Genomic DNA, 22500 nt, shown 5'->3' with positions numbered 1-22500 from the left:
CCGCTGAGGCCTGCTCTTAACTTCCTCTGCGGATGGGGTGTGACCTTCAGGGAGGGCATAGTGCACATCTGGGCTTTAGTCTCTTATTAAATAGGGCATCTCGGAGCTAAGTGAACCCGGGGGGACTCCGGTCCAGGCTTCCCTGGTGGCTCAGATGGTAAAGAGTCCACCTGCAATGAGGGAGACCCAGGTTCAATCCCTGGGTCAGGAAGATCCCCTGGAGGAGGAGATGGCAACCCACTCCAGAATTCTTGCCTGGAGAATTCCATGGACAGAGGAGCCTGGTGGGCTACAGTCTGTGGGGTTGCAAAGAGTCAGAAACGACTGAGCAACTAACACTACACTTCTAAATAGGGCATCTTGGAGGAAAGTGAACGCTGGAGGACTCGGTCTAGATTAACCCGGCCCTTTCCGCTGATCTGTCAGCCTCAGAAGACAACCTGTTCTGTTGACCTCACAGTTGGTGGGCAGAAAATGTTTGCTTCTCTTCCGCCCTTCCTTCATCTAAGCCCTTCTGACTCCCGTCCACTACAACTAGACCTGCCCTGCCCTCTGACTCCTCAGGAAGCCTGTCAGATGCCAGAAGATGTTTCACTCCAGCCTGAGTCACAGTCACATTCTGTGGTTGCCAGAGGCCTCTGCATGGAGCCTGGTTTGTCATTGCCCTTCTTAAATTACACCTCCCAGCCCAGGGCAGGCCAGGAAATGCAGGTGGGACTCTCCTCCTTTGACCTGGGTCATGTGCTTCTATTAACATGGCCAAAGGTTGAATTCTTCTTTGGCCCGATAGTTCTTAAGTTGCTCAAGTGCAGGCTGGGAAACTAAGATAAGATCCAGGCTCTTATGACTCCTCCATTCCAGCTCAGCATCTTCTCCTTGTAGCTTTCTTCTCTGACTACTGAAGCTGAGAAACAGTAAAATATTAATGGACATGCAGCAGAGATCCTGAGGTCTCTCACCTTCCCCTCTCTCTCTTTCTATTTTTTGATGTGGGTCATTTTTAAAGTCTTTATTTGGTTTGTTACATCGCTGCTTCTGTTTTATGCTTTGGTTGTTTGGCCAGGAGGCATGCAGGATCCCAACTCCCCAAATTGGGGAGACTGAACCCCTGTCTCCCATGTTGGAAGGTGTAGTCCCAACCACTGAACCACCAGGGAAGTCCCTCTCACCTCTTCTTTGGTGCAAGTTCTCCTGGCTCATGGCCAGGTGTCCCCAGGGTTCCATGCTCAGTAGAAATGAACAGGTGCTAGTGAAAGCAGTTTTGGGGTTGGCCCTGGAGGCACCTGCTTCCTGGCTGTAGGTGCCCTGGGTGCTTCCATCTCCTCCAGGCTTTCTCTACAGCTACGAAGAGGACTACGGCATGTTTGGGGGCAAATGAGGGTGGCGCTAATGGTAAAGAACCTTCCTGCCAATGCAGGAGACGTAAGAGATGTGGGTTCAATTCCAGCTTGGGAAGATCCTCTGGAGGAGGAAATGGCAACTCACTCCAGTATTCTTGCCTAGATAATCCCATGGACAGAGGAGCCTGGCAGGCTACAGTCCACAGGGTTGCAGAGTAGGACACAACTACAGCAACTTAGCACGAACACACGAGGAGCTTGATGCAGAATGAAGCCATAGTCATTTTAACCTCATTAATTTCTTTTTAACTGAGCACCACCATCTTTGCCGCATAGATGAGCTTTTGTGCATTTACATCACAGGAGCCATCTGCATTTTTTACCCAAGACTTTATTGTTACAACCAAGATATTATCATAAAAGGAATAGCGAGCAAGAGAAGAAATATATAAACCATGGGAAGGCAGAAGTAAAAGCTGAAGAACTTCCTAGTGGGAGATCAAAGGGCCTCTTGTCTCCCAGACCACAAGTTCCCAGGCCCGAAGGAGGTCCTCAGAAACTGAAGTGACCCTGAGAGCCAGATCAGCCCCTTGGAAGCCTCATTTCCAATCTGGGTCTGCTCTCAGGGGCCACCCTGTGGAAAGGGTTAGCCCCGGGAAGACCAAGGGGACCCATCCCATCACCATCCCATGAGAGATTCGGGTCTCAGTGTCATTGCCCTACCTGGGCAAAGAAATGTGGTGGCTAGACAGTCAACACAAAGTTCCCAGCCCAACCCAGGCTGAGTTACAGGAGGCAGAAGTGGTGCACTGGGCGCCATTCTGTACTCAGTCGTCCAGAGTGCCTTGCAAGTAGCAGGAAGTGCCGTGGGGTTTTGAAGCCTTCTCTCTAAGATTGCCAGTGATCATGTAACAAGTAGATCCCATGCATGAGGCCCATAGAAAGAACTTGCAGTAGTTAAAAACAGGCAGCTTCTGCAGTTTCAGTGACATTTCCACGGCTGAGTGTGTGCATTCTCTCTCATTTTTCTGGATCTCGCTCATCACTGACCAATGTATTTTTGTAGCGGGACACCAGAAAACATATTCTCTGGTCACTTGTAAAACCTGAAAACAACAGGAAATGCGTGAAACCACTTATTTTCAGGCAAATGCTATTGAATTTCCTGATAAATAGCTCCTCAGGATGCAGGGCTCCAGTCCCAGTAAGTAGCCTAGGGCCAAGGGTTTTGTGTTAGAATGTTTTTAAGGCCCATCTTCGTCATTAAAGAAAAATTTAAAATGCCTGGAGAAGGAAATGGCAACCCATTGCAGTATTCTTGCCTGGGAAATCCCATGGACAGAGGAGCCTGGCAGGCTACAGTCCATAGGGTGGCAAAGAGTTGGACATAACTTACCAACTAACGCTAACACTTTCACGCTCAGGATGGATTTTCTAGCTCCAAGTCACCTTCTGAGGAACTGCCTCACTTTGTACTGCTTTGGGTAAACATAAAGACTATTGTTTAAGACACACACAAAAAATTAAAATGCTTAAAAAAGTGCAGCCCTAAGAACTCTAGCTTTGAATAGTGTTACCTCTTGCGGTGCCTTCTAAGATAAGCGATTCACCCATGTGCATTAAGGGACCAGAGGAAGATGACCTGCTGACGGATGATTTTCTAAAGCCAGTTAGCAGGTGGGGAATATCTGCCCCAAACTGCAACCTGAATTTGTAACAGCTGCTCTTTGAGGCCCAGGGACTATTTCATCCACACCTGGATCATGAGAGTAAACCCAGAGGTGGTTTCCGAACTTCTTTTAGCCTCAGACCCTTTTGTTCAATGACATCTTACAGGTAAGTGTAACTATGGGCAATGGATGAGAGGAGAGCTGTTTGGAATGAAGAGGGTGAAGGGCCTTGGGTCCCCCCTAGGGCCACCCCCAGCCCCTTGCTCGCATGACCTGATCCTCAGAACCCCTGGGTTTGCCACAGCATGAGGTCTGGCAACAGACTCCCCCTGAACTGGCATCAAATTACCAGGGGAACAAATTAAAACAAAGTGGTGGGAGGGAGGCAGAGTCACAGGCAGTACCCTGACGGGGAGACATTTTCCATAAAAGGTCACTGCAAGGAAGATATGAATGAAACACACCGGAGGTCTAGGGTGAGACAAAAACTCTTAAGTTACTGCCTCCTAAATGTGGGGGCACCCCACTCCAGTACTCTTGCCTGGAAAATCCCATGGGCGGAGGAGCCTGGTGGGCTGCAATCTGTGGGGTTCCGAAGAGTTGGACACAACTTAGTGACTTCACTTTCACTTTTCACTTTCATGCATTGGAGAAGGAAATGGCAACCCACTCCAGTGTTCTTGCCTGGAGAATCCCAGGGACGGCGGAGCCTGGTGGGCTGCTGTCTGTGGGGTCGCACAGAGTCGGACACGACTGAAGCGACTTAGCAGCAGCAGCAGCAGCAAATGTGGGAGAGTTTCTAAATCTAGCACATGAAGTAAAAATTGCAGACCATCACAATGATCATTGAACGACTTCTCTGGTAGTCCAGTGGTTAAGAATCTGACTGCTAATACAGGGGACATGGGTTCGATCCCTGGTCCTGGAAGATTCCAGCTGCGAGGCAACTGAGCCTGTGCACCACAACTACTGAGCTCATACTCTAGAGCCCAGGAGCCCCAACTACTGAAGCCCACGTGCCCAGAGCTTGTGCTCTGAAGCTAGAGAAGCCACCACAATGAGAAGCCTGCACACCACAACTAGAGAAAGTCTGCTCGCAGCAATAAAGACCCAGTACAGCCAAAAAAAAAAAAAAAAAAATTATCATCAAAAAAATATGAAATGTAGCAGGCATGTTTAAGCAACTGTATAATACAACATGTATAAATATACACAAATACAATGTGTATGATGTAGAACATATAGTATAGTGAGTATATTTGAAAATTTATAATTTCAGAATATTTAAAAGTACATTGTAGTCTTCCCTGGTGGCTCAGTGGTTAAGAATTTGCCTGCCAATGCAGGAGACACAGGTTCAATCCCTGATCCAGGAAGATCCCTCTTGCCTTAGGGCAACTAAGCCCAGCGCGCCACAACTACTGAGCCTGTATTCTGGAGCCCAGGAGCTGCAACTACTGAAGGCTGAGAACCCCAGAGCCTGTGCTCCACCAGAGAAGCCATCACAATGAGAAGCCCTCGCACCACAACTAGAGAGTAGCCCCTGCTCACCTAACCTGGAAAAAAGCCTGTGTAGCAATGAAGACCCAGTATAGCCAAAAATAAGTAAATAAATAAAAAGTAAACATTTAAAAACTACTTTGTATGTTGCACATCTGAAACCATTATAATATTGTATGTCATTTATAATCAACAAGAAAACATTCTGTGTCTTGGTTGTTGGGCTCATAAAATCGTCTTTTGTAAGTAGCATGAGCTGGTGCTTGGACTCCAAGAATACAGGAGCTGAGCACTTGGAAGGTGTTTCCCCAGTAAGTCCTTACAATAGCCATGTGGTTGTTACTGCTGTCCCATTTTATAGATGAGGGATCAGAGGCTCAGAGAGGTGAAGTGACTTGCCTGCAGTCACAAGGATGGTGAGTAGCAGACAGAATTCAAACCAAGATCTGCTTGAATGGAGCCAGAGCTCTTGATCCTCAATCTAGGGGCAGGAACTTTCTCTCTTTTTTTTTTTTTTCAAACACCTCTACATAGAGGGGAATGTAATTAATGAGATAGGTAGATGTGAAACTATCTGTTTTGAGGCAGAAAAATCGGTCCAAGGGCACAGCCCATAGACAAATAGTGGTCCAGAAGCCCTTCAGTATGGAAGCAGCAAGCAGCCTTGGCTTCTGCTGGAGCTTACACAGCTCAGTGGGCCTAAAGAGCAAGCTTGTTGCCCCTGTGTCTGTGTAACTAAGCCGGTGGGTTTGCTAACTCCTGGGACCCAGGTGGGGTCAAGTCCAACACACAACACTAGCCAGGAAGGAATTCCACTGCCCGTGGGGGTCAACTGACTTGTCTTCAAGTTCCATTCTGCTCTCTACTGCCCCAAATGCTTTGAGCAGGTCTTGATCTGTAAAAATAACCCTCTTATATCATGCAGAACCAAGTTTAATGAAATAACAGGGGGCAAAAGCTTGGGATATCCTTCTGGTTCTAACCAAGCAGGAGTTGACTGTTTATTCAATAACCTATAGTGGAAAAGAATCTGAAAAATAAAATATATATAACTGCATCACTTTGCTGTACACCTGAAACTAATCAGTTCAGTTCAGTCGCTAATGTAAATCAACCACACTGCAATTAGGAAAAAAAAAAAAGAAAAGAGTTCACTGTCATCCTCAAAAAATCTAAGAGCTAAATCTTACCACACTTGACATAAACAACTAGCCAGTATTCTGTTTGCTTAGTTTCTCTCTTTGCCTGAACTCCATCACCGCATCTACTTATACAGTGTGTGAGTTTTTGAAGGTGGTGCCTGGCTGGGGCTTCTTAGATGTTTGTGAGCAGCCGCCAGGCGTGAGAAAGCCAGGGCCACACCCAGGGCTGCAGGCTGGGCACTTTTTCAAGACCTCAGCCACTTACTGTTTTAAGAGACGAAGCCGGGCTCTCCTCTGCAGGCCTGGAAGGAGAAAACAAAAGTGTTGGTTGACATGGGTTGTGAACTGCAGATACCAAGCCCCAGAGAGCAAGCAGAGTGATGAGAGGGACAGCCAACGCCTAGAACCACTTCTTTTGATTCCAGGCTCTGCTCCTCATGGGTTTTAACTCCTTTAATGCTAGGAGTTGAATTTTATTATCTCATTTTGCATATGGGGAAACTGATCTAGAGAGCGAGTGTGTAACTGAGTAACTTGCTTAAAATCCTGTAGCTTGTGAGGGATTGTTTGTGTGCCCTTGAATGCACCACCTTGCCCTTCACAGCAGGTCACGTAGAAGAGGCTGTACAGACAGGTGGTCTTAAACCAGAGCTTGTGGACTCTGGGGGTGTGCAATTTCCCCTTGGGATGTAAGAAGGAAATATGAGCATGTGTATTTTCATGTTTATCTCATCCTTTTTATTTCTGAAGAACATTTAATAATATACACAGTATTGAGTTGGCCAAAAAGTTCATTTGGGATTTCTGTAAGATGGTACAGAGAAATCTGAACGAACATTTTGTCTAATGCAATATATTAAATAAACCCAGATAACATAAATGTTAATAATTTATTAAATAAATATTTATAAGTATATATTAAATATATACATACATAATATTTAAAAAATACAGTTAGTTGCAGTTAGTATTTATAATTAAAAGATTTTTTTCACTGATGAGTTCATTGAGCAAAATGTTTGCAGACCCCTGAGCTCTAATGGTTCTTAGAATGAAATAAATGGATCCTTTTTTGCGTGGCAATTATATGCAAAAGTGTGCACACTATGCATTTCCCTGTAGAGGGGGTCGATAATTGTGATCATATGTTCAAAGGGGTCTGTGACTTATAAAAGAGCCACTGACCTAGTCTACATTCCAGTGGGCCAACCCCTCTCATTTTATAGAAGCCCAGAGAGGGTGAGTGACTCGCTCAAGCCCAGAGTGGCACCAGTGAGCAGAAGAGTCAGGAGTAGAGTCTGGGGCTCTGGGCTCTGGGCCAGCTGTGCTGGCCTTCCCTGAAACTACCCTGAAAGTGAAAGTGCTAGTTTCTCAGTCAAGTCTGACTCTTTGTGACCCCATGGACTGTAGCCCACCAGGTCCTTTGTCCATGGAATTCTCCAGACAAGAATACTGGAATGGGTTGCCATTCCCTTCTCCAGCAGATCTTCCCAACCCAGGGATCGAACCCAGGTCTGCTGCATTGCAGGCAGATTCTTAACCATCTGAACCACCAGCTCCCCTGGGGGCCCGTAGACGGAGGTGGTCCTACCCCTGAAGTGGCCGAGAACAGCAAACCATCTCTGAGTTTCCCAACAGCCTCAGGGGAGGATTTCTAGTTCTGGGGAGCGAAATGCAACCCCCAGTGTAATTTCCGTGCACTGTTTCCACCCCAACTGCTCCTGGGTGTTCCTGCTGACAGAGTACACGCCCTGGGGCAGGACTTTACAAAAACAAGCCGGGGAGGTAGGTAATATGGTTACCCTGGGTAGGGCCCCTGAGCCTCAGTGGGGCCAGGGCATCTGCCCAAGTCGCTAGATCAAGGGTTGAATTCAAATCCAGGTTTGTCTGACTCCAGAGATGGGGTGGTCTCTGACTCCTGCAGCTTGGCCTCAGGCCAAGAATCACTTCTCAGACTTATCATGGGTTTGGGGTTGAAGGAGCAAACTTCCCACCAGCTGCCACCTGCCCTGTTCCCCTAGAGAAGAAAGGACCCTCGGGGACACATCCAGCAGCAAAAGGAGTCACCATGAAGACCCAGCCTTGCCAGGTGGCTCAGTGATACAGAATCTACCTGGAGAAGGAAATGGCAACCTACTCCCGTATTCTTGCCTGGGAAATCCCATAGACAGAGGAGCCTGGCAGGCCAGTCCTTGGGGTTGCAAGAGTAGAACATGACTGAGCGACTGAGCAAACACATGTACATGGCGGCCCAAGAGGGCATAACTTACAGCGCAGGTGGATGGCCACACCCAAGGACACCAGAAGAATCAGGACACCAGCTGCCAGGAGGCCGAGGATGAGCGGGGCACAGGGCAGACCTGGAAAATACACGCGTGTTGAATGAACATTTGAGACGTGCAGATAAATACAAAGAAGGAAAAATCCACAGGAAGCCCCACCCACCACTCAGAGAATACCACTTTTTTCCATGCTTCATTCTAGTCTTTTCTAGGCTCTTTAAACATACTGAAATCATTTCATATATAAAACTTCAGGAAAGTGAAAGTGAAGTTGCTCAGTCGTGTCCAATTCTTTTTGACTCCAAGGACTGTAGCCCACCAGGCTCCTCCATCCATGGAATTTTCCAGGCAAGAATATTGGAGTAGGTTGCCATTTCCTTCTCCAGGGGATCTTCCCGACCTAGGGATCGAACCTGGGTCTCCCACATTGCAGGCAGATGCTTTACCGTCTGAGCCACCAGGGAAGCCCAATCTTCAGGTCCCACATCCAAATTTTAACAGTTAATAAACTCAGTAGCTACTTTTGTTCAAAATGAGATAGACAATTCGCATGCCTGGTAATGGGATTTTTATTATTTATTAAAAAAATATTTTTAATTTTAGAAGAAATAGCTGAATATATTTTCACTGTAGCTCCTTCACAGAAGTAACTACCATTGTTAATTTGCATATACACATATGTAATTTACATAGACACATCACATATAGTTTTTTTTTAATTTATTTTTAATTGGAGATAGTTGCTTTACAGTGTTGTGGAGGCTTCTGCCATACATCAACATGAGTCAGTCATAGGTATACATAGGTCCTCTCCCTCTGGAACCTCCCTCCCACCCCTCGAGGTTATGATAACCTAGGTTGATAACCAGGTTGAGCTCCTTGTGCTATACAGCAATTTCCCATTACCTCACATTGGTCAGAATGGCCATCACCAAAAAGTCTACAATAAATGCTGGAGAGGGTATGGAGAAAAGGGAACACTCTTGCGCTGTTGGTGGGAACGTAAATTGATACAACCACTATGGAGAACAGTATGGAGATTCCCTAAAAAACTAAAAATAAAACCACTATGACCCAGCAATCCCACTGCTGGACATATACCCTGAGAAAAGCATAATTGCAAAAGACACATGTACCCCAGTGTTCATTGTAGCACGTATAGTTTTAAAAATACAGAGGCTTATACAGTACAAACTGTTCTGCAACCAGGCTTTTTTCTTAAACATGCCAGCATATTCTTTGTTCTAACGGCATGTCATCTGAAGTATGGCTGTACCATGGATTATTTAGCCATTAATGTACATTTTGTTTGTTTTTTGAATTTTACAAATAAGGCTGCAGAGAACATCCAGGTATGTTTCTCCCTGTGCAGGAGCCTGCCCAAGGCAGATACTGAAAATAAGAACAACTAACCATAGACTGTATCCATTTTCAATAATAACAGATACTGTAAAATGCCTTCCAAAAAGGCTTCACTGAGTTCCATTCCTAATTATCAGTCATGTACCCTGCTTACTCCTGACATTATCAGAGATTTTAACTTTTGCAGAGCAGTGGGTGAAAAATAATATTTCATTTCAATTTCCTACTTGCCAATTTCAGCCTATTTTCATGTATTGACCATGTATGATTTTTCTTCTATGGAAGAAGAAAAATTGTCTTTCTGCCCATTTTGTAAATTATATAAACAGCAGAGTTTATATCAAATATAAACTGATACCCCAAATCTTTCTCTGATACTCTTTCTTTCCCTGTGACTGGTCCTTGTGAGTAGCAAAGTAGGCAGAATCAGGACCCATGGGTGAAAAAGGTAAGGCTGCAGACTGACACCCAAGGTTGAAAAAGAAAGAGTTTTGGGTGTCAGAGAAGGGGTAGAACGTTTACTGAAGATCTGTTATGTGTCAAGTACAGTACTAACTGCAAACTTCCATCTTGTGAGGAAGGAAGGAATTAACAATCATTTTTATCTCTCATTTTACAGTTCAGAAAAAACAAGATTCAAAGAAGTTCAATTACCTGCCCAAGGCGATCTGGATAGTAAAAAGCAGGGCATGGATACAGACTCAAGTCTCCTGAGTTCTACAGTCCCTGCCAGTCCCATGGCTACAGCTTTAGGGCAGGAGAGGTGGTGGGGCAGGGCAGGGTGGGGAAGGGAGGAAGGAAATGGCATGGGCTGCTCTTGGGGAGGGAACCACCATCACCAAGGCTGGATGGTGCCACTCGGAGAGGAAAGTTTGGTGAGAGGCCCTGGGAGGTCCTTTTCCGTTCTGAGATGTGAAGCTTCTATCTGCCTCCCTCTCATCTCCATGGGTTTCCTAACCTGGATGAACCTCAGAAATGTGATGCAAAGTGAAAGAAACCAGGCATGAAAGACCACATACCATATGACTCCATTTGTACGAGACGTTCAGGAGAGATGAATCTATTGCAACAGAATGTAGATTAGCAGGTGCCAGGGGCTGGGAGGGGGGACAGAGATTAACTATAAATAGGCACAAGGGATCTGAGAGTTTGATGGAAATGTTCTAAAACTAGTTCGTGGTGACGGTTGCATTACTCGGTAAATTTATTAAAAATCACTGAGTCGTGCACTTAAAATGGATGAATTTTATGACATGCAGATTATGCCGGGATAAAGTTTTAAGTAATGGAGGTGGGTATAAGCTGCAGGGATGTGGAAGGTAGAAAGACCCCTTTCTTCTGGGCGGAGAGGGGTCAGGGGAGGCCTCCTGAGCTATGACCTGAACTAGAGACCTAGACACAGCTAAAGGTCCTGGGTGAAGTGTGATCACCTCCCCACAATGTGACTCCAGGGAAAGCTGCTGCTTGCCTGTGCACCACATCTAGAGAGTAGCCTCTGTTCACCACAGCTAGAGAAAAGCCTGTGCAGCATGAAAACCCAGCACAGCCAAAAAACAAATAACAACTTAACAACAACAGAAACAAAGAAAAATGTTGCTGGGAACATTTGTGTGCAAGTGTTGGGCAGATAGATCCTTCATTAGGGGCGCGGGTAGCTTAGTGGTAAAAAAATCCACCTGCCAACGCAGGAGATGCAAGTTTGATCCCTGGTTGGGGAAGATCCCCTGGAGAAGGAAACAGCAACCCACTCCAGTATTCTTGCCTGGGAAAGTCCATGGACAGAGGAGCCTGTTGGGCTATAGTTCATGGGGCTGCACAGAGTCAGACACGACTTAGCGACTGAGCACTGAGTCCATTAAGTTTTGTCCTGTGACGAGTTACGAGCGTGTCCCCCACTAGACTATGAGCGACTGGAAAACAGCGCTGCTGTCGCACTCAGCTCCCCTTAGACTCCAGCTCAGGGCTAGAGAAAGAGGCTCGAGTCCACACTTGTCAAGAGTTTATGGAAGGAAGGGAGGGAGAAAGGGAGAACGAGCGTTGGCTGTGCTTCTGAGAATCCGGAGGAATGGGAGAACTCACGTTTCTGAGCCACCGGGTTTGGGACTCGATGGCACACTTTCTTTTTAGGGCTGGTCTTCTTGGTTGGCTGGGGAGAGGTAGGAAGTACATCAACTGCAAAAACAAGCAAGACACATGTCTTAGCCAGGTAAACCGCAGGTGGACTCAGAGACAAAACTTACAACTGCATGTCTGATACTCAGGTATTAAAACCCTTCTCAGTGTTCCCTCAGAGAAGGCAATGGCACCCCACTCCAGTACTCTTGCCTGGAAAATCCCATGGACGGAGTAGCCTGGAAGGCTGCACTCCATGGGTCGCTGAGGGTCGGACATGACTGAGCGACTTCACTTTCACTTTTTACTTTCATGCATTGGAGAAGGAAATGGCAACCCACTCCAGTGTTCTTGCCTAGAGAATCCCAGGGTCGGGGGAGCCTGGTGGGCTGCCATCTATGGGGTCACACAGAGTTGGACACGACTGAAGTGACTTAGCAGCAGCAGCAGCAGCAGCAGCAGCAGCAGTGTTCCCTAGGCTGTCATGGGCTTGAAGGTCACAGATCAATGGGATTTTTGATTTAGTAATTCGCAGATGGATCTGAGGGCTCAGAGATGGAGGTCAACTTGGTGTCTTGGAGAGAGGGGCTCTGGAGTCATCCAGATATGAAAAGAGCCCCAAGACCCCTGATCAACCATTGTGTGGACTGCAAGGAGATCAAACCAGTCAATCCTAAAGGAAACCAACCCTGAATATTCATTGGAAGGACTGATGCTGAAGCTGAAGCTCCAACACTTTGGCCACATGATTTGAAGAGCTGACACACTGGAAAAGACCCTGATGCTGGGTCAAAGGAGAAGGAGGCAGTGAGAATGTGATTAGAGAGCATCACCGTCTCAATGGACATGAATTGAGCAAACTCCAGGAGACAGATGACAGAGGAGCCTGGTGTGCTGTAGCCGTGGGGTTGCAAAGAGTCAGACATGACTTAGCAGCTGAACAACAGTAATGACTAGGGGCAAGTCCTATCGCTTCTTTGTGAGATGACCCCCATCTCCTTTCTAAGGTGGTTGTGAGAATGACAGGGAACAGTGAGCCCAGCAAAGTGAGTGGTATGGATGGCTTCACCTCGCTGAAGATCTTGAGCTACATCTGGAGTCCCCTAGCCCTTGGCACGACCAACCCCTGAGCCCTCCTCCTTGTGCGAATGGAAGAAGCTGGAAGAAAGGAGGTGGTGCCTTTTTCTGGACAATACCAAGCAGGTTGGGAGGTTGTGTAGGTTGAGATTTTCTTCCTCAGCCTCAGTGGTTAAGAATCTGTGCTTCCACGGCAGGGGGCACAGGTTCGATCTCTGGTCAGAGAACTGAGATCCCACATGCCCTAGTGCTCAACCAAAAAAAAACAAAAACAAAAACAAAACAAGCAAACATATGTTATCAGAGGGACCTTTAGACTAGTCTCAACCTTTAATTTCAAAGGTGAACACTAGTGATGTAAAGGACTGAGCCCTACGAGGCCCCACAAAGGAAAGGGCCTGGCTGGGGTCCGCAAGTTCCTCTCCTGACTCCTGGTGGGTAACGCCTACTCTTTCATTCTAATCCACTGTCATATGACTGAAGTGGTGGGACAGGGCAGGCGGACAAGCCCACAGGGCAAAGGGAGACACCCGAGGCTCGAGAATCCAACCCCCTGCCTCTGATAGTTGGGAAAAGACATTTCGCTGATTTTCTGCAAAATTGTAGGAGAGGGAATTGTGTGACACGTGAACTTGGACTCTAGAGTCAAGGGCACTGGGAGGGGCAGCCAGTGTTTGATCCTTTGGGTCTGGCATCTTTCATATAAAATGTTGACTCTTTGGACCCTCACCACCCTGAGACAAGGGCAGTAGAGAAATTGTGCCCCCTGTTCTGCATGATCTGGGGGGTTTCAAGAAGACCCAGCTAACCAGAATTAACCCTTAGCAAGCTCCTACCTCATGCCAGCGGTTGTGCCAAGCACGTCAGCTTAAGCTTACGGAACCAACAACTTTGGGGATGGGCACTAGTTTCTCCATTTTATCCCCAGAAGCCTTGGCTCAGAGGGTTGACATAAGTTCAAGTTGCTTATTTGAACTTGCTCAAGTTCAAGAGCCAATAAACAGCAGGGCCAGCATCTGAGCCAAAGAATGCCTATATTAGATTCTCGTGCCACACATTGCCTAAGGGGCAAATGTATTTTGACAAACAGTTAAGCACGGGGACTTCCCTGGTGGTCCAGTGGTAAAGAATCTGCCCTGCAATGCAGGAATCGTGGGTTTGATCCCTGGTCAGGAAACTAAGATCCCACATGCCACGAGCAGCTAAGCTTACATGCTACAAATACTGAGCCCGGGCTCTCTGGAGCCTGCCCCACAACTAGCGAGTCTGAGCACCGCATCAAAAGAGCCTGCATGATGCAGCGAAGATCCCATGTGCGGCAACTAAGACCTGATGCAGCCAAACAAATGAATAAATAAATTTTTAAAAGTTAAGCACCTCAGGTCATCAGGGTGTTGAAGGAAACAGTTGTAAAGGGGGAGAACGGCCTTAGTCTCGTGTTCTGAAAGCCTGGGAGGAGCCCGGCCCTCAGCTGGGGTGTCTCAGGCTGTCCTTCCCTTAGCCCTTTTAGTCCCCACTGCTCCAGAAGTGTTCATCTCCCTCCTTCCTACAGACTCCCACTGGGGCAGTGGTGAGCCTTCAGGGGGCAGATCTACAGACCCCAGTAGCCTGGGGCTTTTAGGAGGTTTGTGGGGGAACTTGTTCTATTTTTTTGTTTTAAAATTTTTGGCCACACCACGCGGCATGTGGGCGCTCAGTTCCCTGACCAGGGGATTGAACCCGCACCCCCTGCCTTGGGAGCATGGAGTCCTAACCACTGGACCACCAGGGAAGTCCCACCTTTGGATTTTAATGTCTTCTTGCCCAGAGTCGGGAGTCCTTTATTATTCTTGATTACCCACCCGCACCTTCCCAGGTGGCGCTAGTGGTAAAGAACTCACCTGCCAATACAGGAGACGTAAGATACGTGGGTTCGACCCCTGGGTCAGGAAGATCCCCAGGAGAAAGGCATGGCAACCCACTCCAGTATTCTTGCCTGAAGAATCCTCATGGAGAGGAGCCTGGCGGACTACAGTCCACAAGGTCACAAAGAGTCGGACACGAATGAAGCGACTTAGCATGCACGCACCCAGTTCAAATCTCCCCACTTCTCTCCTCTTTGAAAGGGGCAGGACTTTTGAGTCCATGGTGTCTTGAGGTGCCTGAAAAAAGCCTGTCTTCCCCCCAATACTTTCTCTACCGTCCAAGTGCATGGTAAGTTGATTTAGTCGTGTCCAACCCTATGAGACCCTAAGGACTGTAGGCTGCCAGGCTCCTTTGTCCATGGGTATTCTCCAGGCAAGAATACTGGAATGGATTGCTCTGCCCTCTTCCAAGGGATCTTCCCGACCCAGGGATCAAATTCACATCCCTTATGTCTCCAGCATTGGCAGGCAGGTTCTTTACCACTGGCATCCAACAGTCCTCTTTAAACTGTCCTGAACTTCCAGCCAGAGGGTGAGCTCTTGCTCTGGAGTCCCCACACCTGGGGAGATGATACGGTTGGGAGCACGTGCTTTGGGGACAGATTGCCATTCCCGGGGAGCCAGGCAGAGTCAGGGGGTTGGGAAGATCAAAGCCAGGAGTGGGCAGCTAGTGGAGGAGGTGGGGGGAACTTCTGAAAACCAGTTTTTCTTATTTCACCATCCACCTTTCTTAGCCCCTGAAATCTCTTGAGTGGGAAGTATGAGGCTTATGGAGACAAAAACAATAAACCAAACCCAACCCCTAAACTCAGAAGAGCCTAATGTTCAATACAAGAATCAGTTAACACCCATCCCTTCAGGGATGCCTCAGCTTCTGGTGCGAGAGTTCTCCCCATCCTCCCCACCTCCTGGAGGATTTAAGACCCAGGACAGGAAGGGACAGTTTGGGAGTTTGGGATGGACACAAACACACTGCTGTATTTAAAATGGATAACCAAAAAGGACCTACTGTGCAGCACAGACAACTCTGCTCGATGTTATGTGGCAGTCTGGATGGGAGGGGAGTTTGGGGGAGAATGGATACATGTCCATGTATGGCTGAAACCCTTTGCTCTTCACCTGAAACTATCACAACATTGATTATTGGCTATACCCAATACAAAATAGAAAGTTAAAAAATAAAAAAGGTCAGAGGCTGGTGACATGTGAAGAGGGCATCACTCTGGCTTGTGTCTTCGTAATTATGTTGCTATGTCTGCACCTCCCATGCCGAGTGGTCCAATTTGTGGGGGCCCCCTGTCACTCTCAATGCTCCAGCCTGAGAAGATCTTAGGTGAGAGGGAAGCAAGATAGTGGGAGGCCCGCTGGGGGTTGGCCTTGACTATGAGTTAATCTGGGGAGGGGGTTGAAGCCAGATGTTGGCCTTTGAGAATTCCTTTATACCTTTGATGGTTTAATCCTCACTGTCCCGCACGGCAGCCACCTGCCATATGAGCTACAGAACACATTAACGTGGCCAGTCTGCCTCGAGATGTGCTGTGCATTTCAAACACACATCGAGCACTTAGTATGAAAAGAAAATGTAAAATATATCAGTAATTAATTGCATACTGATTTCATGCTGAAATAGTAATATTGTCCATAAACTGGGTTAAACAAAATGTATTATTGAAATTAATTTCACTTGTGTCTTTTGACTTTTTTTGAATGTGGCTGCTTTCTAGAATATTTTTTTTTTTTTTTGGCCAAGGTTTTTGGGATCCTAGTTCCCTGACCCAGGATTGAATCAGGGTCCTAGGCAGTGAAAGTGATGAGTCCTAATCACTGGACCATCAGGGAACTCCCTGCTGCTGCGTCGCTTCAGTCGTGTCCGACTCTGTGCGACCCCATAGACAGCAGCCCACCAGGCTCCCCTGTCCCTGGGATTCTCCAGGCAAGAACACTGGAGTGGGTTGCCATTTCCTTCTCCAATGCATGAAAGTGAAAAGTGAAAGTGAAGTCACTAAGTTGTGTCCAACTCTTCGGAACCCCACAGATTGCAGCCCACCAGGCTCCTCCGCCCATGGGATTTTCCAGGCAAGAGTACTGGAGTGGGGTGCCATTGCCTTCTCCACAGGGAACTCCCTAGAAAATTTTAAATTACATCTGTGGCTCGAAATATATTTCTACTGCACTTGCTGACTTAACTTCTGAGGAACTGCAGCTTCTAAGGGCCAGAGGGAATCAGGGAGGTCCTTAGCAGTCCCATGATACAGATGGGAAAACTGAGGCCTGGGGAGGGGAGTGACCTGCCCATGGGCACATGGTAAATTTGCAGCTGGGTCTGGGGTCTAACCTCCTTGCTCCCTGCAACTCTGGGCGTGGGTTCAAGCCACGGGCCCCCATGCACAACGTGAATGCTCTTGTTGGGTATGTCCAGGCAGCAAGAATATTCTTTCCCTGTGGGCACACTGGGAGGGGACTTCTAACAGGTGTTGGGACACGGACCAATCCAGCCTCAGCCTCAGCCTCAGATGGGCCTAGAATGCCACCCTGTTACTGGAATAAGCAGCAATGCCCCAAAGCATCTCATTTCCAATGGGAATCAAACAGCACCTGCCTCCCAGTGTGGTCAATAGCATGAAATGAAATAACTACATACAACCTTTGCACCAGCTTGGCTCACTATTAACAGTAGTGTTTTAGAGAACGAGGCTTATGGTTGCCAGGGGAAAGGATGGGAGGGAAGGATAGCTAAGGGGAGTTTAGGATGGACACCCACTGCTATATTTAAAGTGGATGAACAACAAGGACCAACTGTAGAGCACTAGCAGCTCTGCTCAGTGCTATGCCGTAGCCTGGATGGGAGGGCAGCTCGGGGGAGAATGGATACATACATATGTATAGCTGAGTCCCTTCGCTGTTCAGCTGAAACTATCACAATATTGTTTGTTAATCGGCTATACTCCAATACAAAATACAAAGTTTCAAATATAGCTTTCAGTCATGAAAAAAAAAAAAAGACCAGTAGCGCTGTTGCTCCTGGAAGTCAGCCCCTCCCTCCGAGTAGGGCTCGCTGAGAATGGGAGCCGTCCCAGGACATAGCACGCACTCAGCACCCAGTAGGTACTCAGTGCTCATCTGCAGCACTGAACCGGATTCTTACCCACACTCAGCTGAGTTCCCGTCCCAAAGATCAGGTTGGGTATCCCAATGATCATGCAGAAGTAGACACCACTGTCGGCAGGCTTCACATTTTGGAGCGTGAGCATGTTCTGGGGGGGATTTCCAAGCACAGTCAGCTTCTCCGCGTCCACCTCCTTGCCATACACAGTCTTTTTGGACTCCCAGGAGGCCAGGAACTCATAGTGACTGTTAGCGCTCAGGGCCTGGCGCAGCCGCAGCCAGTAGATGCGTGCGTTAGAAGGTGAGGTTTGGGTTTTACAGGACAGCGTCACCATCTGGTTGGTCTGAACCATCAAGGATGCAGGGGTCTGCACGAGGGCCAAGCTGCCATGCAGAGCTATGAGAAGCAGAAAGAGCAGAGGCCATCAGCACCTTTTCTTAGCAGGGGTTGTGGGGTCCCAGAGTCAAACATGAGAGGAGAAGTGATGAGAGAGCCTGCCTGGCTGCAGGGCCCAGGGGCTGTGTGAAATATGGCCGGCAGTTCCAGGACTGAGAGCACCCCGCCCACCAGGGTGATCATCCATCAGGCAGGTGTTCATGATGCCAGCCTGACAAAGGGGACAGGGGAAAAGTGCCACTTGTTGACTTCATGCTTCTAGGCCTGGCTCTTGGCATAAATTACCCCCATCAAGCTTCAGACTTACTTTAGGATTTTTATCCCCACATGAGGAACTGAGGCCTGAAATGCCTTCTTCAAAGTCCTGCTTACAGCTAATAAGTGACCCAGGAGTCAAAGTCAAGGATGCAGTCTGAAGTGAAAGCTGGTTGCCTTCCACCTTGTTCTGTGGCCACTCTATGAAGACTTTCAAAAGGTTCCAGGTGGCCTAAGGAAACCCAGGTCAAGCTCAGAGAGGAGCTCAGAATTACTGGCCGAACACCTGGCTGCTCTGGTCAACCTATAAGAGGACCAGTCACTGTTTCCAGACAGTGACAACAACCAGCAAGGGGAACTCACTGTCCCCCATAGACACAATCCCAGCCCATTACTCTCCAAGCCAGTAATTGGTCTCTGCATCCCCATTCCCGAGTGGAGGGACAGACACCCCAGAAGAGGTGCTGGGAGTTCACTTCAGTCTCAAATGGGAAGCCCCTGCAGGTAGGGCCTTGATCAGGAGGCCCAGAGCAGAACTCACAGACCTGGCCTTGAACCCTGCCTGTGCCCCACACCAGTTGTGGCATCTCCGGCAAGTTGTGGACCCTGTCTCCTTCCTGGAAAAGGAGGGCGGTTTGATGCTGCTGTCTTGCCTGCCTCCCCGGCTTGTTGTTTCTGTTTAGTGTTGTTGAGTGTCTGACTTCTTTTGTGACCCCATGGACTGTAGTCCGCCAGGCTCCTCTGACCATGGGATTCTCCAGGCAGGAATACTGTACTAGCTTGCCACTTCCTTCTCCAGGGAATCTTCCCGACCCAGGGATCGAACAGGGGTCTCCTGCCTTGGCAGGTGGATTCTTTACCACTGAGCCATCTCCAAGACTCAGAATGTCCAAAAAAGCACTGCAAACTGAACCTCACTGTACTCGGGTAAATCATCATCTATGTGACAGCTCTCAGCAGTTGCTACTGGAGGCAAATGAAATCTTAAGGAGAGAATTAGAAGGGGTCCCTCATGACCAAGTCCACCAAACGGAACCTGACTTGGTAAAGCTTTCATTTTAGCTGTGGGGCAGAGAAGACTCTGCAGACCAGGACCCAGATCCGGGAGCACTGAGGCCCAGAGAAGATATAGGCCTGGATGGGCAGAGGATGTTTGTGTGTGCATGCGTGTGTGTGTGTGTGTGTGTGTGTGTGTGTGTGTGTGTGTACCCAAGCCTTTCTGAACCCACATTCATTAGAAAAGACCCTGATGCTGGGAGAGATTGAGGACAGAAGGAGAAGAGGGTGACAGAGGATGAGATAGTTGGATGGCATCACCGATCCAATGGACATGAACTTGTGCAAACTCCGGGAAATGGTGGGGGACTGACTGCGAGGCCTGGTATGCTGCAGTCCATGGGGTCACAAAGAGTGGGACATGACTTGGTGACTGAACAACAAGAAGCCCACATTCATAATCCTACTTGAGGCTCAGGCTCCTTGGCCTTGACCTTCTCTAACACTGAAGAAGCAAACTTCTGGACTCCCATCACAGATTACTCTGAGCCTTTACTCCCACTGAGAATGAAAAGATACCTGGGGCCCAAGTGGCTATTGAGCCTTCTCTCCTCTCCCAGAAAACCATGCTGCCTTTTTAGCAGAGTCTTCATTGTTGGGGGTCATTGACCTCCTGGGGAAGACAATAAGAACCGGATAGGGATTTCCCTGGCATCCAGGGATTAAGACTCCACCCTTCCACTGCAGGGGACACAACTTGAATCCCAGTTGGGGAACTAAGATCCCGGATGCTGTGTGGTACAGCCAAAAGTAAATAAATTTTAAAAAAGAATTGATAATGCCAATATTTATCAAACTGTGCTGAACATGATTTATGCATTATCTCATTTATTCCTCACCGAATTTTTCGGGAGGAAATAACACCAATTTTACACACGAGGAAACAGAGGCTCAAGGAAGTTAAGGACCTGCTTAAGGTCATACGGCCTCTATGTGGTAGATTCAGATTTAAACCAGGTCTGGGACCCCAGAACCTAAGCTTTGTGCCACTCTCTGAAATGAGGAAACCTGTGATCCTCTCTAGGATCCCAGTCACGGGCTCATGTGCACATAGTGGGGCCGAGAATACACAGACTCCCCAGGCCCTTCTAAGAAAGCCCCAGTGGGACCCCTCCAGAGACAGACAGGTCAGAGGGGCTTTGGGGTCTTTGTGTAGATCCTTGCCTTCGTCCTGACTTGAACACTTCCTGGCCCAGACACACCCTGGTTTCTCTCTCCTGCCCACTTGCTTTTCAGCCCCTGGAGACAGAACCCCTGGCTGTGGTTGAATCCTGTGTGTGCTCCGGTCCCAGGGCCAGGCCTTGCCACACGCATGGTCTCATTTGATTCATTTCATCGTCTCAGTCACCCGGTGGTCCCACTCAGAGGGACCTGCTCTTTCTAAAATGATCCGCAGTAACTCTAGTCGCTTTGAATGGCCTAGACTAGCTTCTGCTAGAGATGCCATTGAAGTCACTAGGTCACAGCCAGGCTGGCAGGCTGTGTTACCTTGGCAGGAGGACCAGTTTGGGAATTTTTGGATTAGAGAGCAAATCAACCACAAGTTAGTGAGCAGTTTGGAGTGGGGAGGGATTTCTTCTACAAGACAGACTGACTGGGCTGGCCAGAGGGACAGACTCCCTGCTCTGTTCTTGTTCCAACATTCCAACTCCACTGCTGCCTGTTCTGGAAGCTACACTGCCCACAATACCCACACCAGGGAATATTCAGGAACCAAGTCACTGTGAGTGGGGACCCTGCCACACCTGTCTGAAAACTGGCAACAGCATGGTATTTGGCGAACTGTCCTACAAATACTTCCCCGGAAGTAATCATAATGTGTCTATGGAACCCTGGGCCAAGAGATGGGCACCAAAGCCAGAACTGGGGCCCTGGCATATGTCCTTCCTCTCTGGACCTCCCCATCTCTCTTTTCTTCTTTTCCATCTCCTTCAACTCTCCCTCCTCTCTTCTGGTCTATGTTTTCCTAGGTTCAGGCTTTGGGGGCAGAGGTGGCCTCAGTGCAGAGGCTCCGGGGACTCCCGGGGGTAGTGGAGTCCCTGGGAGGTTTTCCATCCCCAGGGACCGAGGCTGCCTCCCGGATGCCCCCTCAGATCCGGGGTCTGGGTACGGCATCTTGCGGGGACAGCTTTCCCTAAACTTCACGCCTCAGGCTCTTCCCGGGCCCAGCGCAGAGCCCTCGCATCCAGCCCCGCGCCCCCAGGGTCTCCCCGCCTTACCTGCCAGCTGCGCGGCGAGGAGGAGCCACAGCCGCGCCTGCATCTTGGCGTGCCCCGGACACCCGGTCCCGGCGGAGCTCGGCTGAGAAGGTCCGGGCGGGGTAGTTGGGCGCGGGGTGGGGGTGGAGGAGGGAGCGAGGAGCAGGGAGGGAGGGCCCTGGCCGGGGAGAGGGCGGGAGTCTGGTGTGAGTAAAGGGAGGTCTCCGCCCTCATCCTCCCCGCATTTCAAAGGTCTTGACTGCGTTTCCAGTAGGGAGGCTACGCCGCTGTCCCGCGCCAAGTGATCCGCGCGTGTGGGATCGCCTTCTGCCCTGGGAGGTTAGAACAGGGTCATGACTCCATGTGACTCCAGATGAAGCCGCTGAGGCTCAGAGAAGTCAGGGTGCTCAGGAGGGTCCCTCGAGAGTGCTGATGGAGCATGACCCTAACTCCGGTCACTTCCTTCCTTTTTGAGTCGTTACTTAACCCAGAGAGCCTTCTGGGCGCCCCTGGGCCAGCGGGGCCCGGAGTGACCAAGACCCAGGCCCTGCCCTCAAGAGCACACACTTGAGAGGGTGAAAGAAAGCTAACTAACAGTGACACAGAGTCTGATGCTGAGAAAGGTGAGCTGGGACGCCGGGCTGAGCCAGGGGCACATCCAGACCTTGACCTTCAGAGTCCGGAAGAGCTGAGAAAATTATCAGGGTCTCTCTACCTTCCTCACATGTGTAATTCCTGTTAAAATAACACTGAAATGGGAAGTTAGCAGCTGATCAACAAAGCTTCCCTGGTGGCCCAGTTTCGATCCCTGGGTCAGGAAGATACCCTGGAGAAGAAAATGGCAACCCACTTCATTATTATTGCTAGGGAAATCCCATGGACAGAGGAACTTGGTGGGCTATAGTCTATGGGATTGCACGAGTCAAACACAACTTAGTGACTAAATCACCACCACTATACCTAGGATTATAATTGCTGTTATGTAGTAATTCTGTATTTAACTTTTTGAGGAGTTTTTACAGCTATTTTTATAGCAGCTATGCCATTTTACATTTCTACTAACAATGTATGAGGGTTCCAGTTTCCCCACATCCTCACAA

General features: G+C 48.6%; 1 protein-coding gene across 1 annotated transcript; it reads right to left on the bottom strand.

The window, feature by feature from the left end:
- Positions 1-1713: 1713 nt before the first annotated feature.
- Positions 1714-21705, bottom strand: CD8B (CD8b molecule). The gene is made up of 6 exons (XM_006074748.4): positions 21422-21705; positions 17535-17891; positions 11376-11468; positions 7923-8012; positions 5918-5954; positions 1714-2446 (listed from the first exon to the last, which is right to left on the bottom strand). The coding sequence occupies exons 1-6, from the start codon at positions 21462-21464 to the stop codon at positions 2434-2436; spliced, it is 633 nt and encodes a 210-aa protein (XP_006074810.4). The 5' UTR covers positions 21465-21705; the 3' UTR covers positions 1714-2433.
- Positions 21706-22500: the final 795 nt, after the last annotated feature.

The sequence above is a fragment of the Bubalus bubalis genome, chromosome 12, assembly GCF_019923935.1.
Source record: "Bubalus bubalis isolate 160015118507 breed Murrah chromosome 12, NDDB_SH_1, whole genome shotgun sequence".
In the NCBI taxonomy this organism is placed as follows: domain Eukaryota; kingdom Metazoa; phylum Chordata; class Mammalia; order Artiodactyla; family Bovidae; genus Bubalus; species Bubalus bubalis.
Note: the sequence above shows the minus strand (reverse complement) of the source record. Positions and strands in the feature narration are given on the sequence as shown.

What these genes read in the sequence shown, in the direction of transcription:
- CD8B (XM_006074748.4), bottom strand. Translation starts at nt 21,464, where the DNA reads ATGCAGGCGCGGCTGTGGCTCCTCCTCGCCGCGCAGCTGGCAG. An exon ending in CCTCGCCGCGCAGCTGGCAG is followed by an intron (nt 17,892 to 21,421) that starts GTAAGGCGGGGA and finishes TGCTTCTCATAG; the next exon opens with CTCTGCATGGCAGCTTGGCC. An exon ending in AAACCCGGTGGCTCAGAAAC is followed by an intron (nt 8,013 to 11,375) that starts GTGAGTTCTCCC and finishes TGTATTTTCCAG; the next exon opens with GTCTGCCCTGTGCCCCGCTC.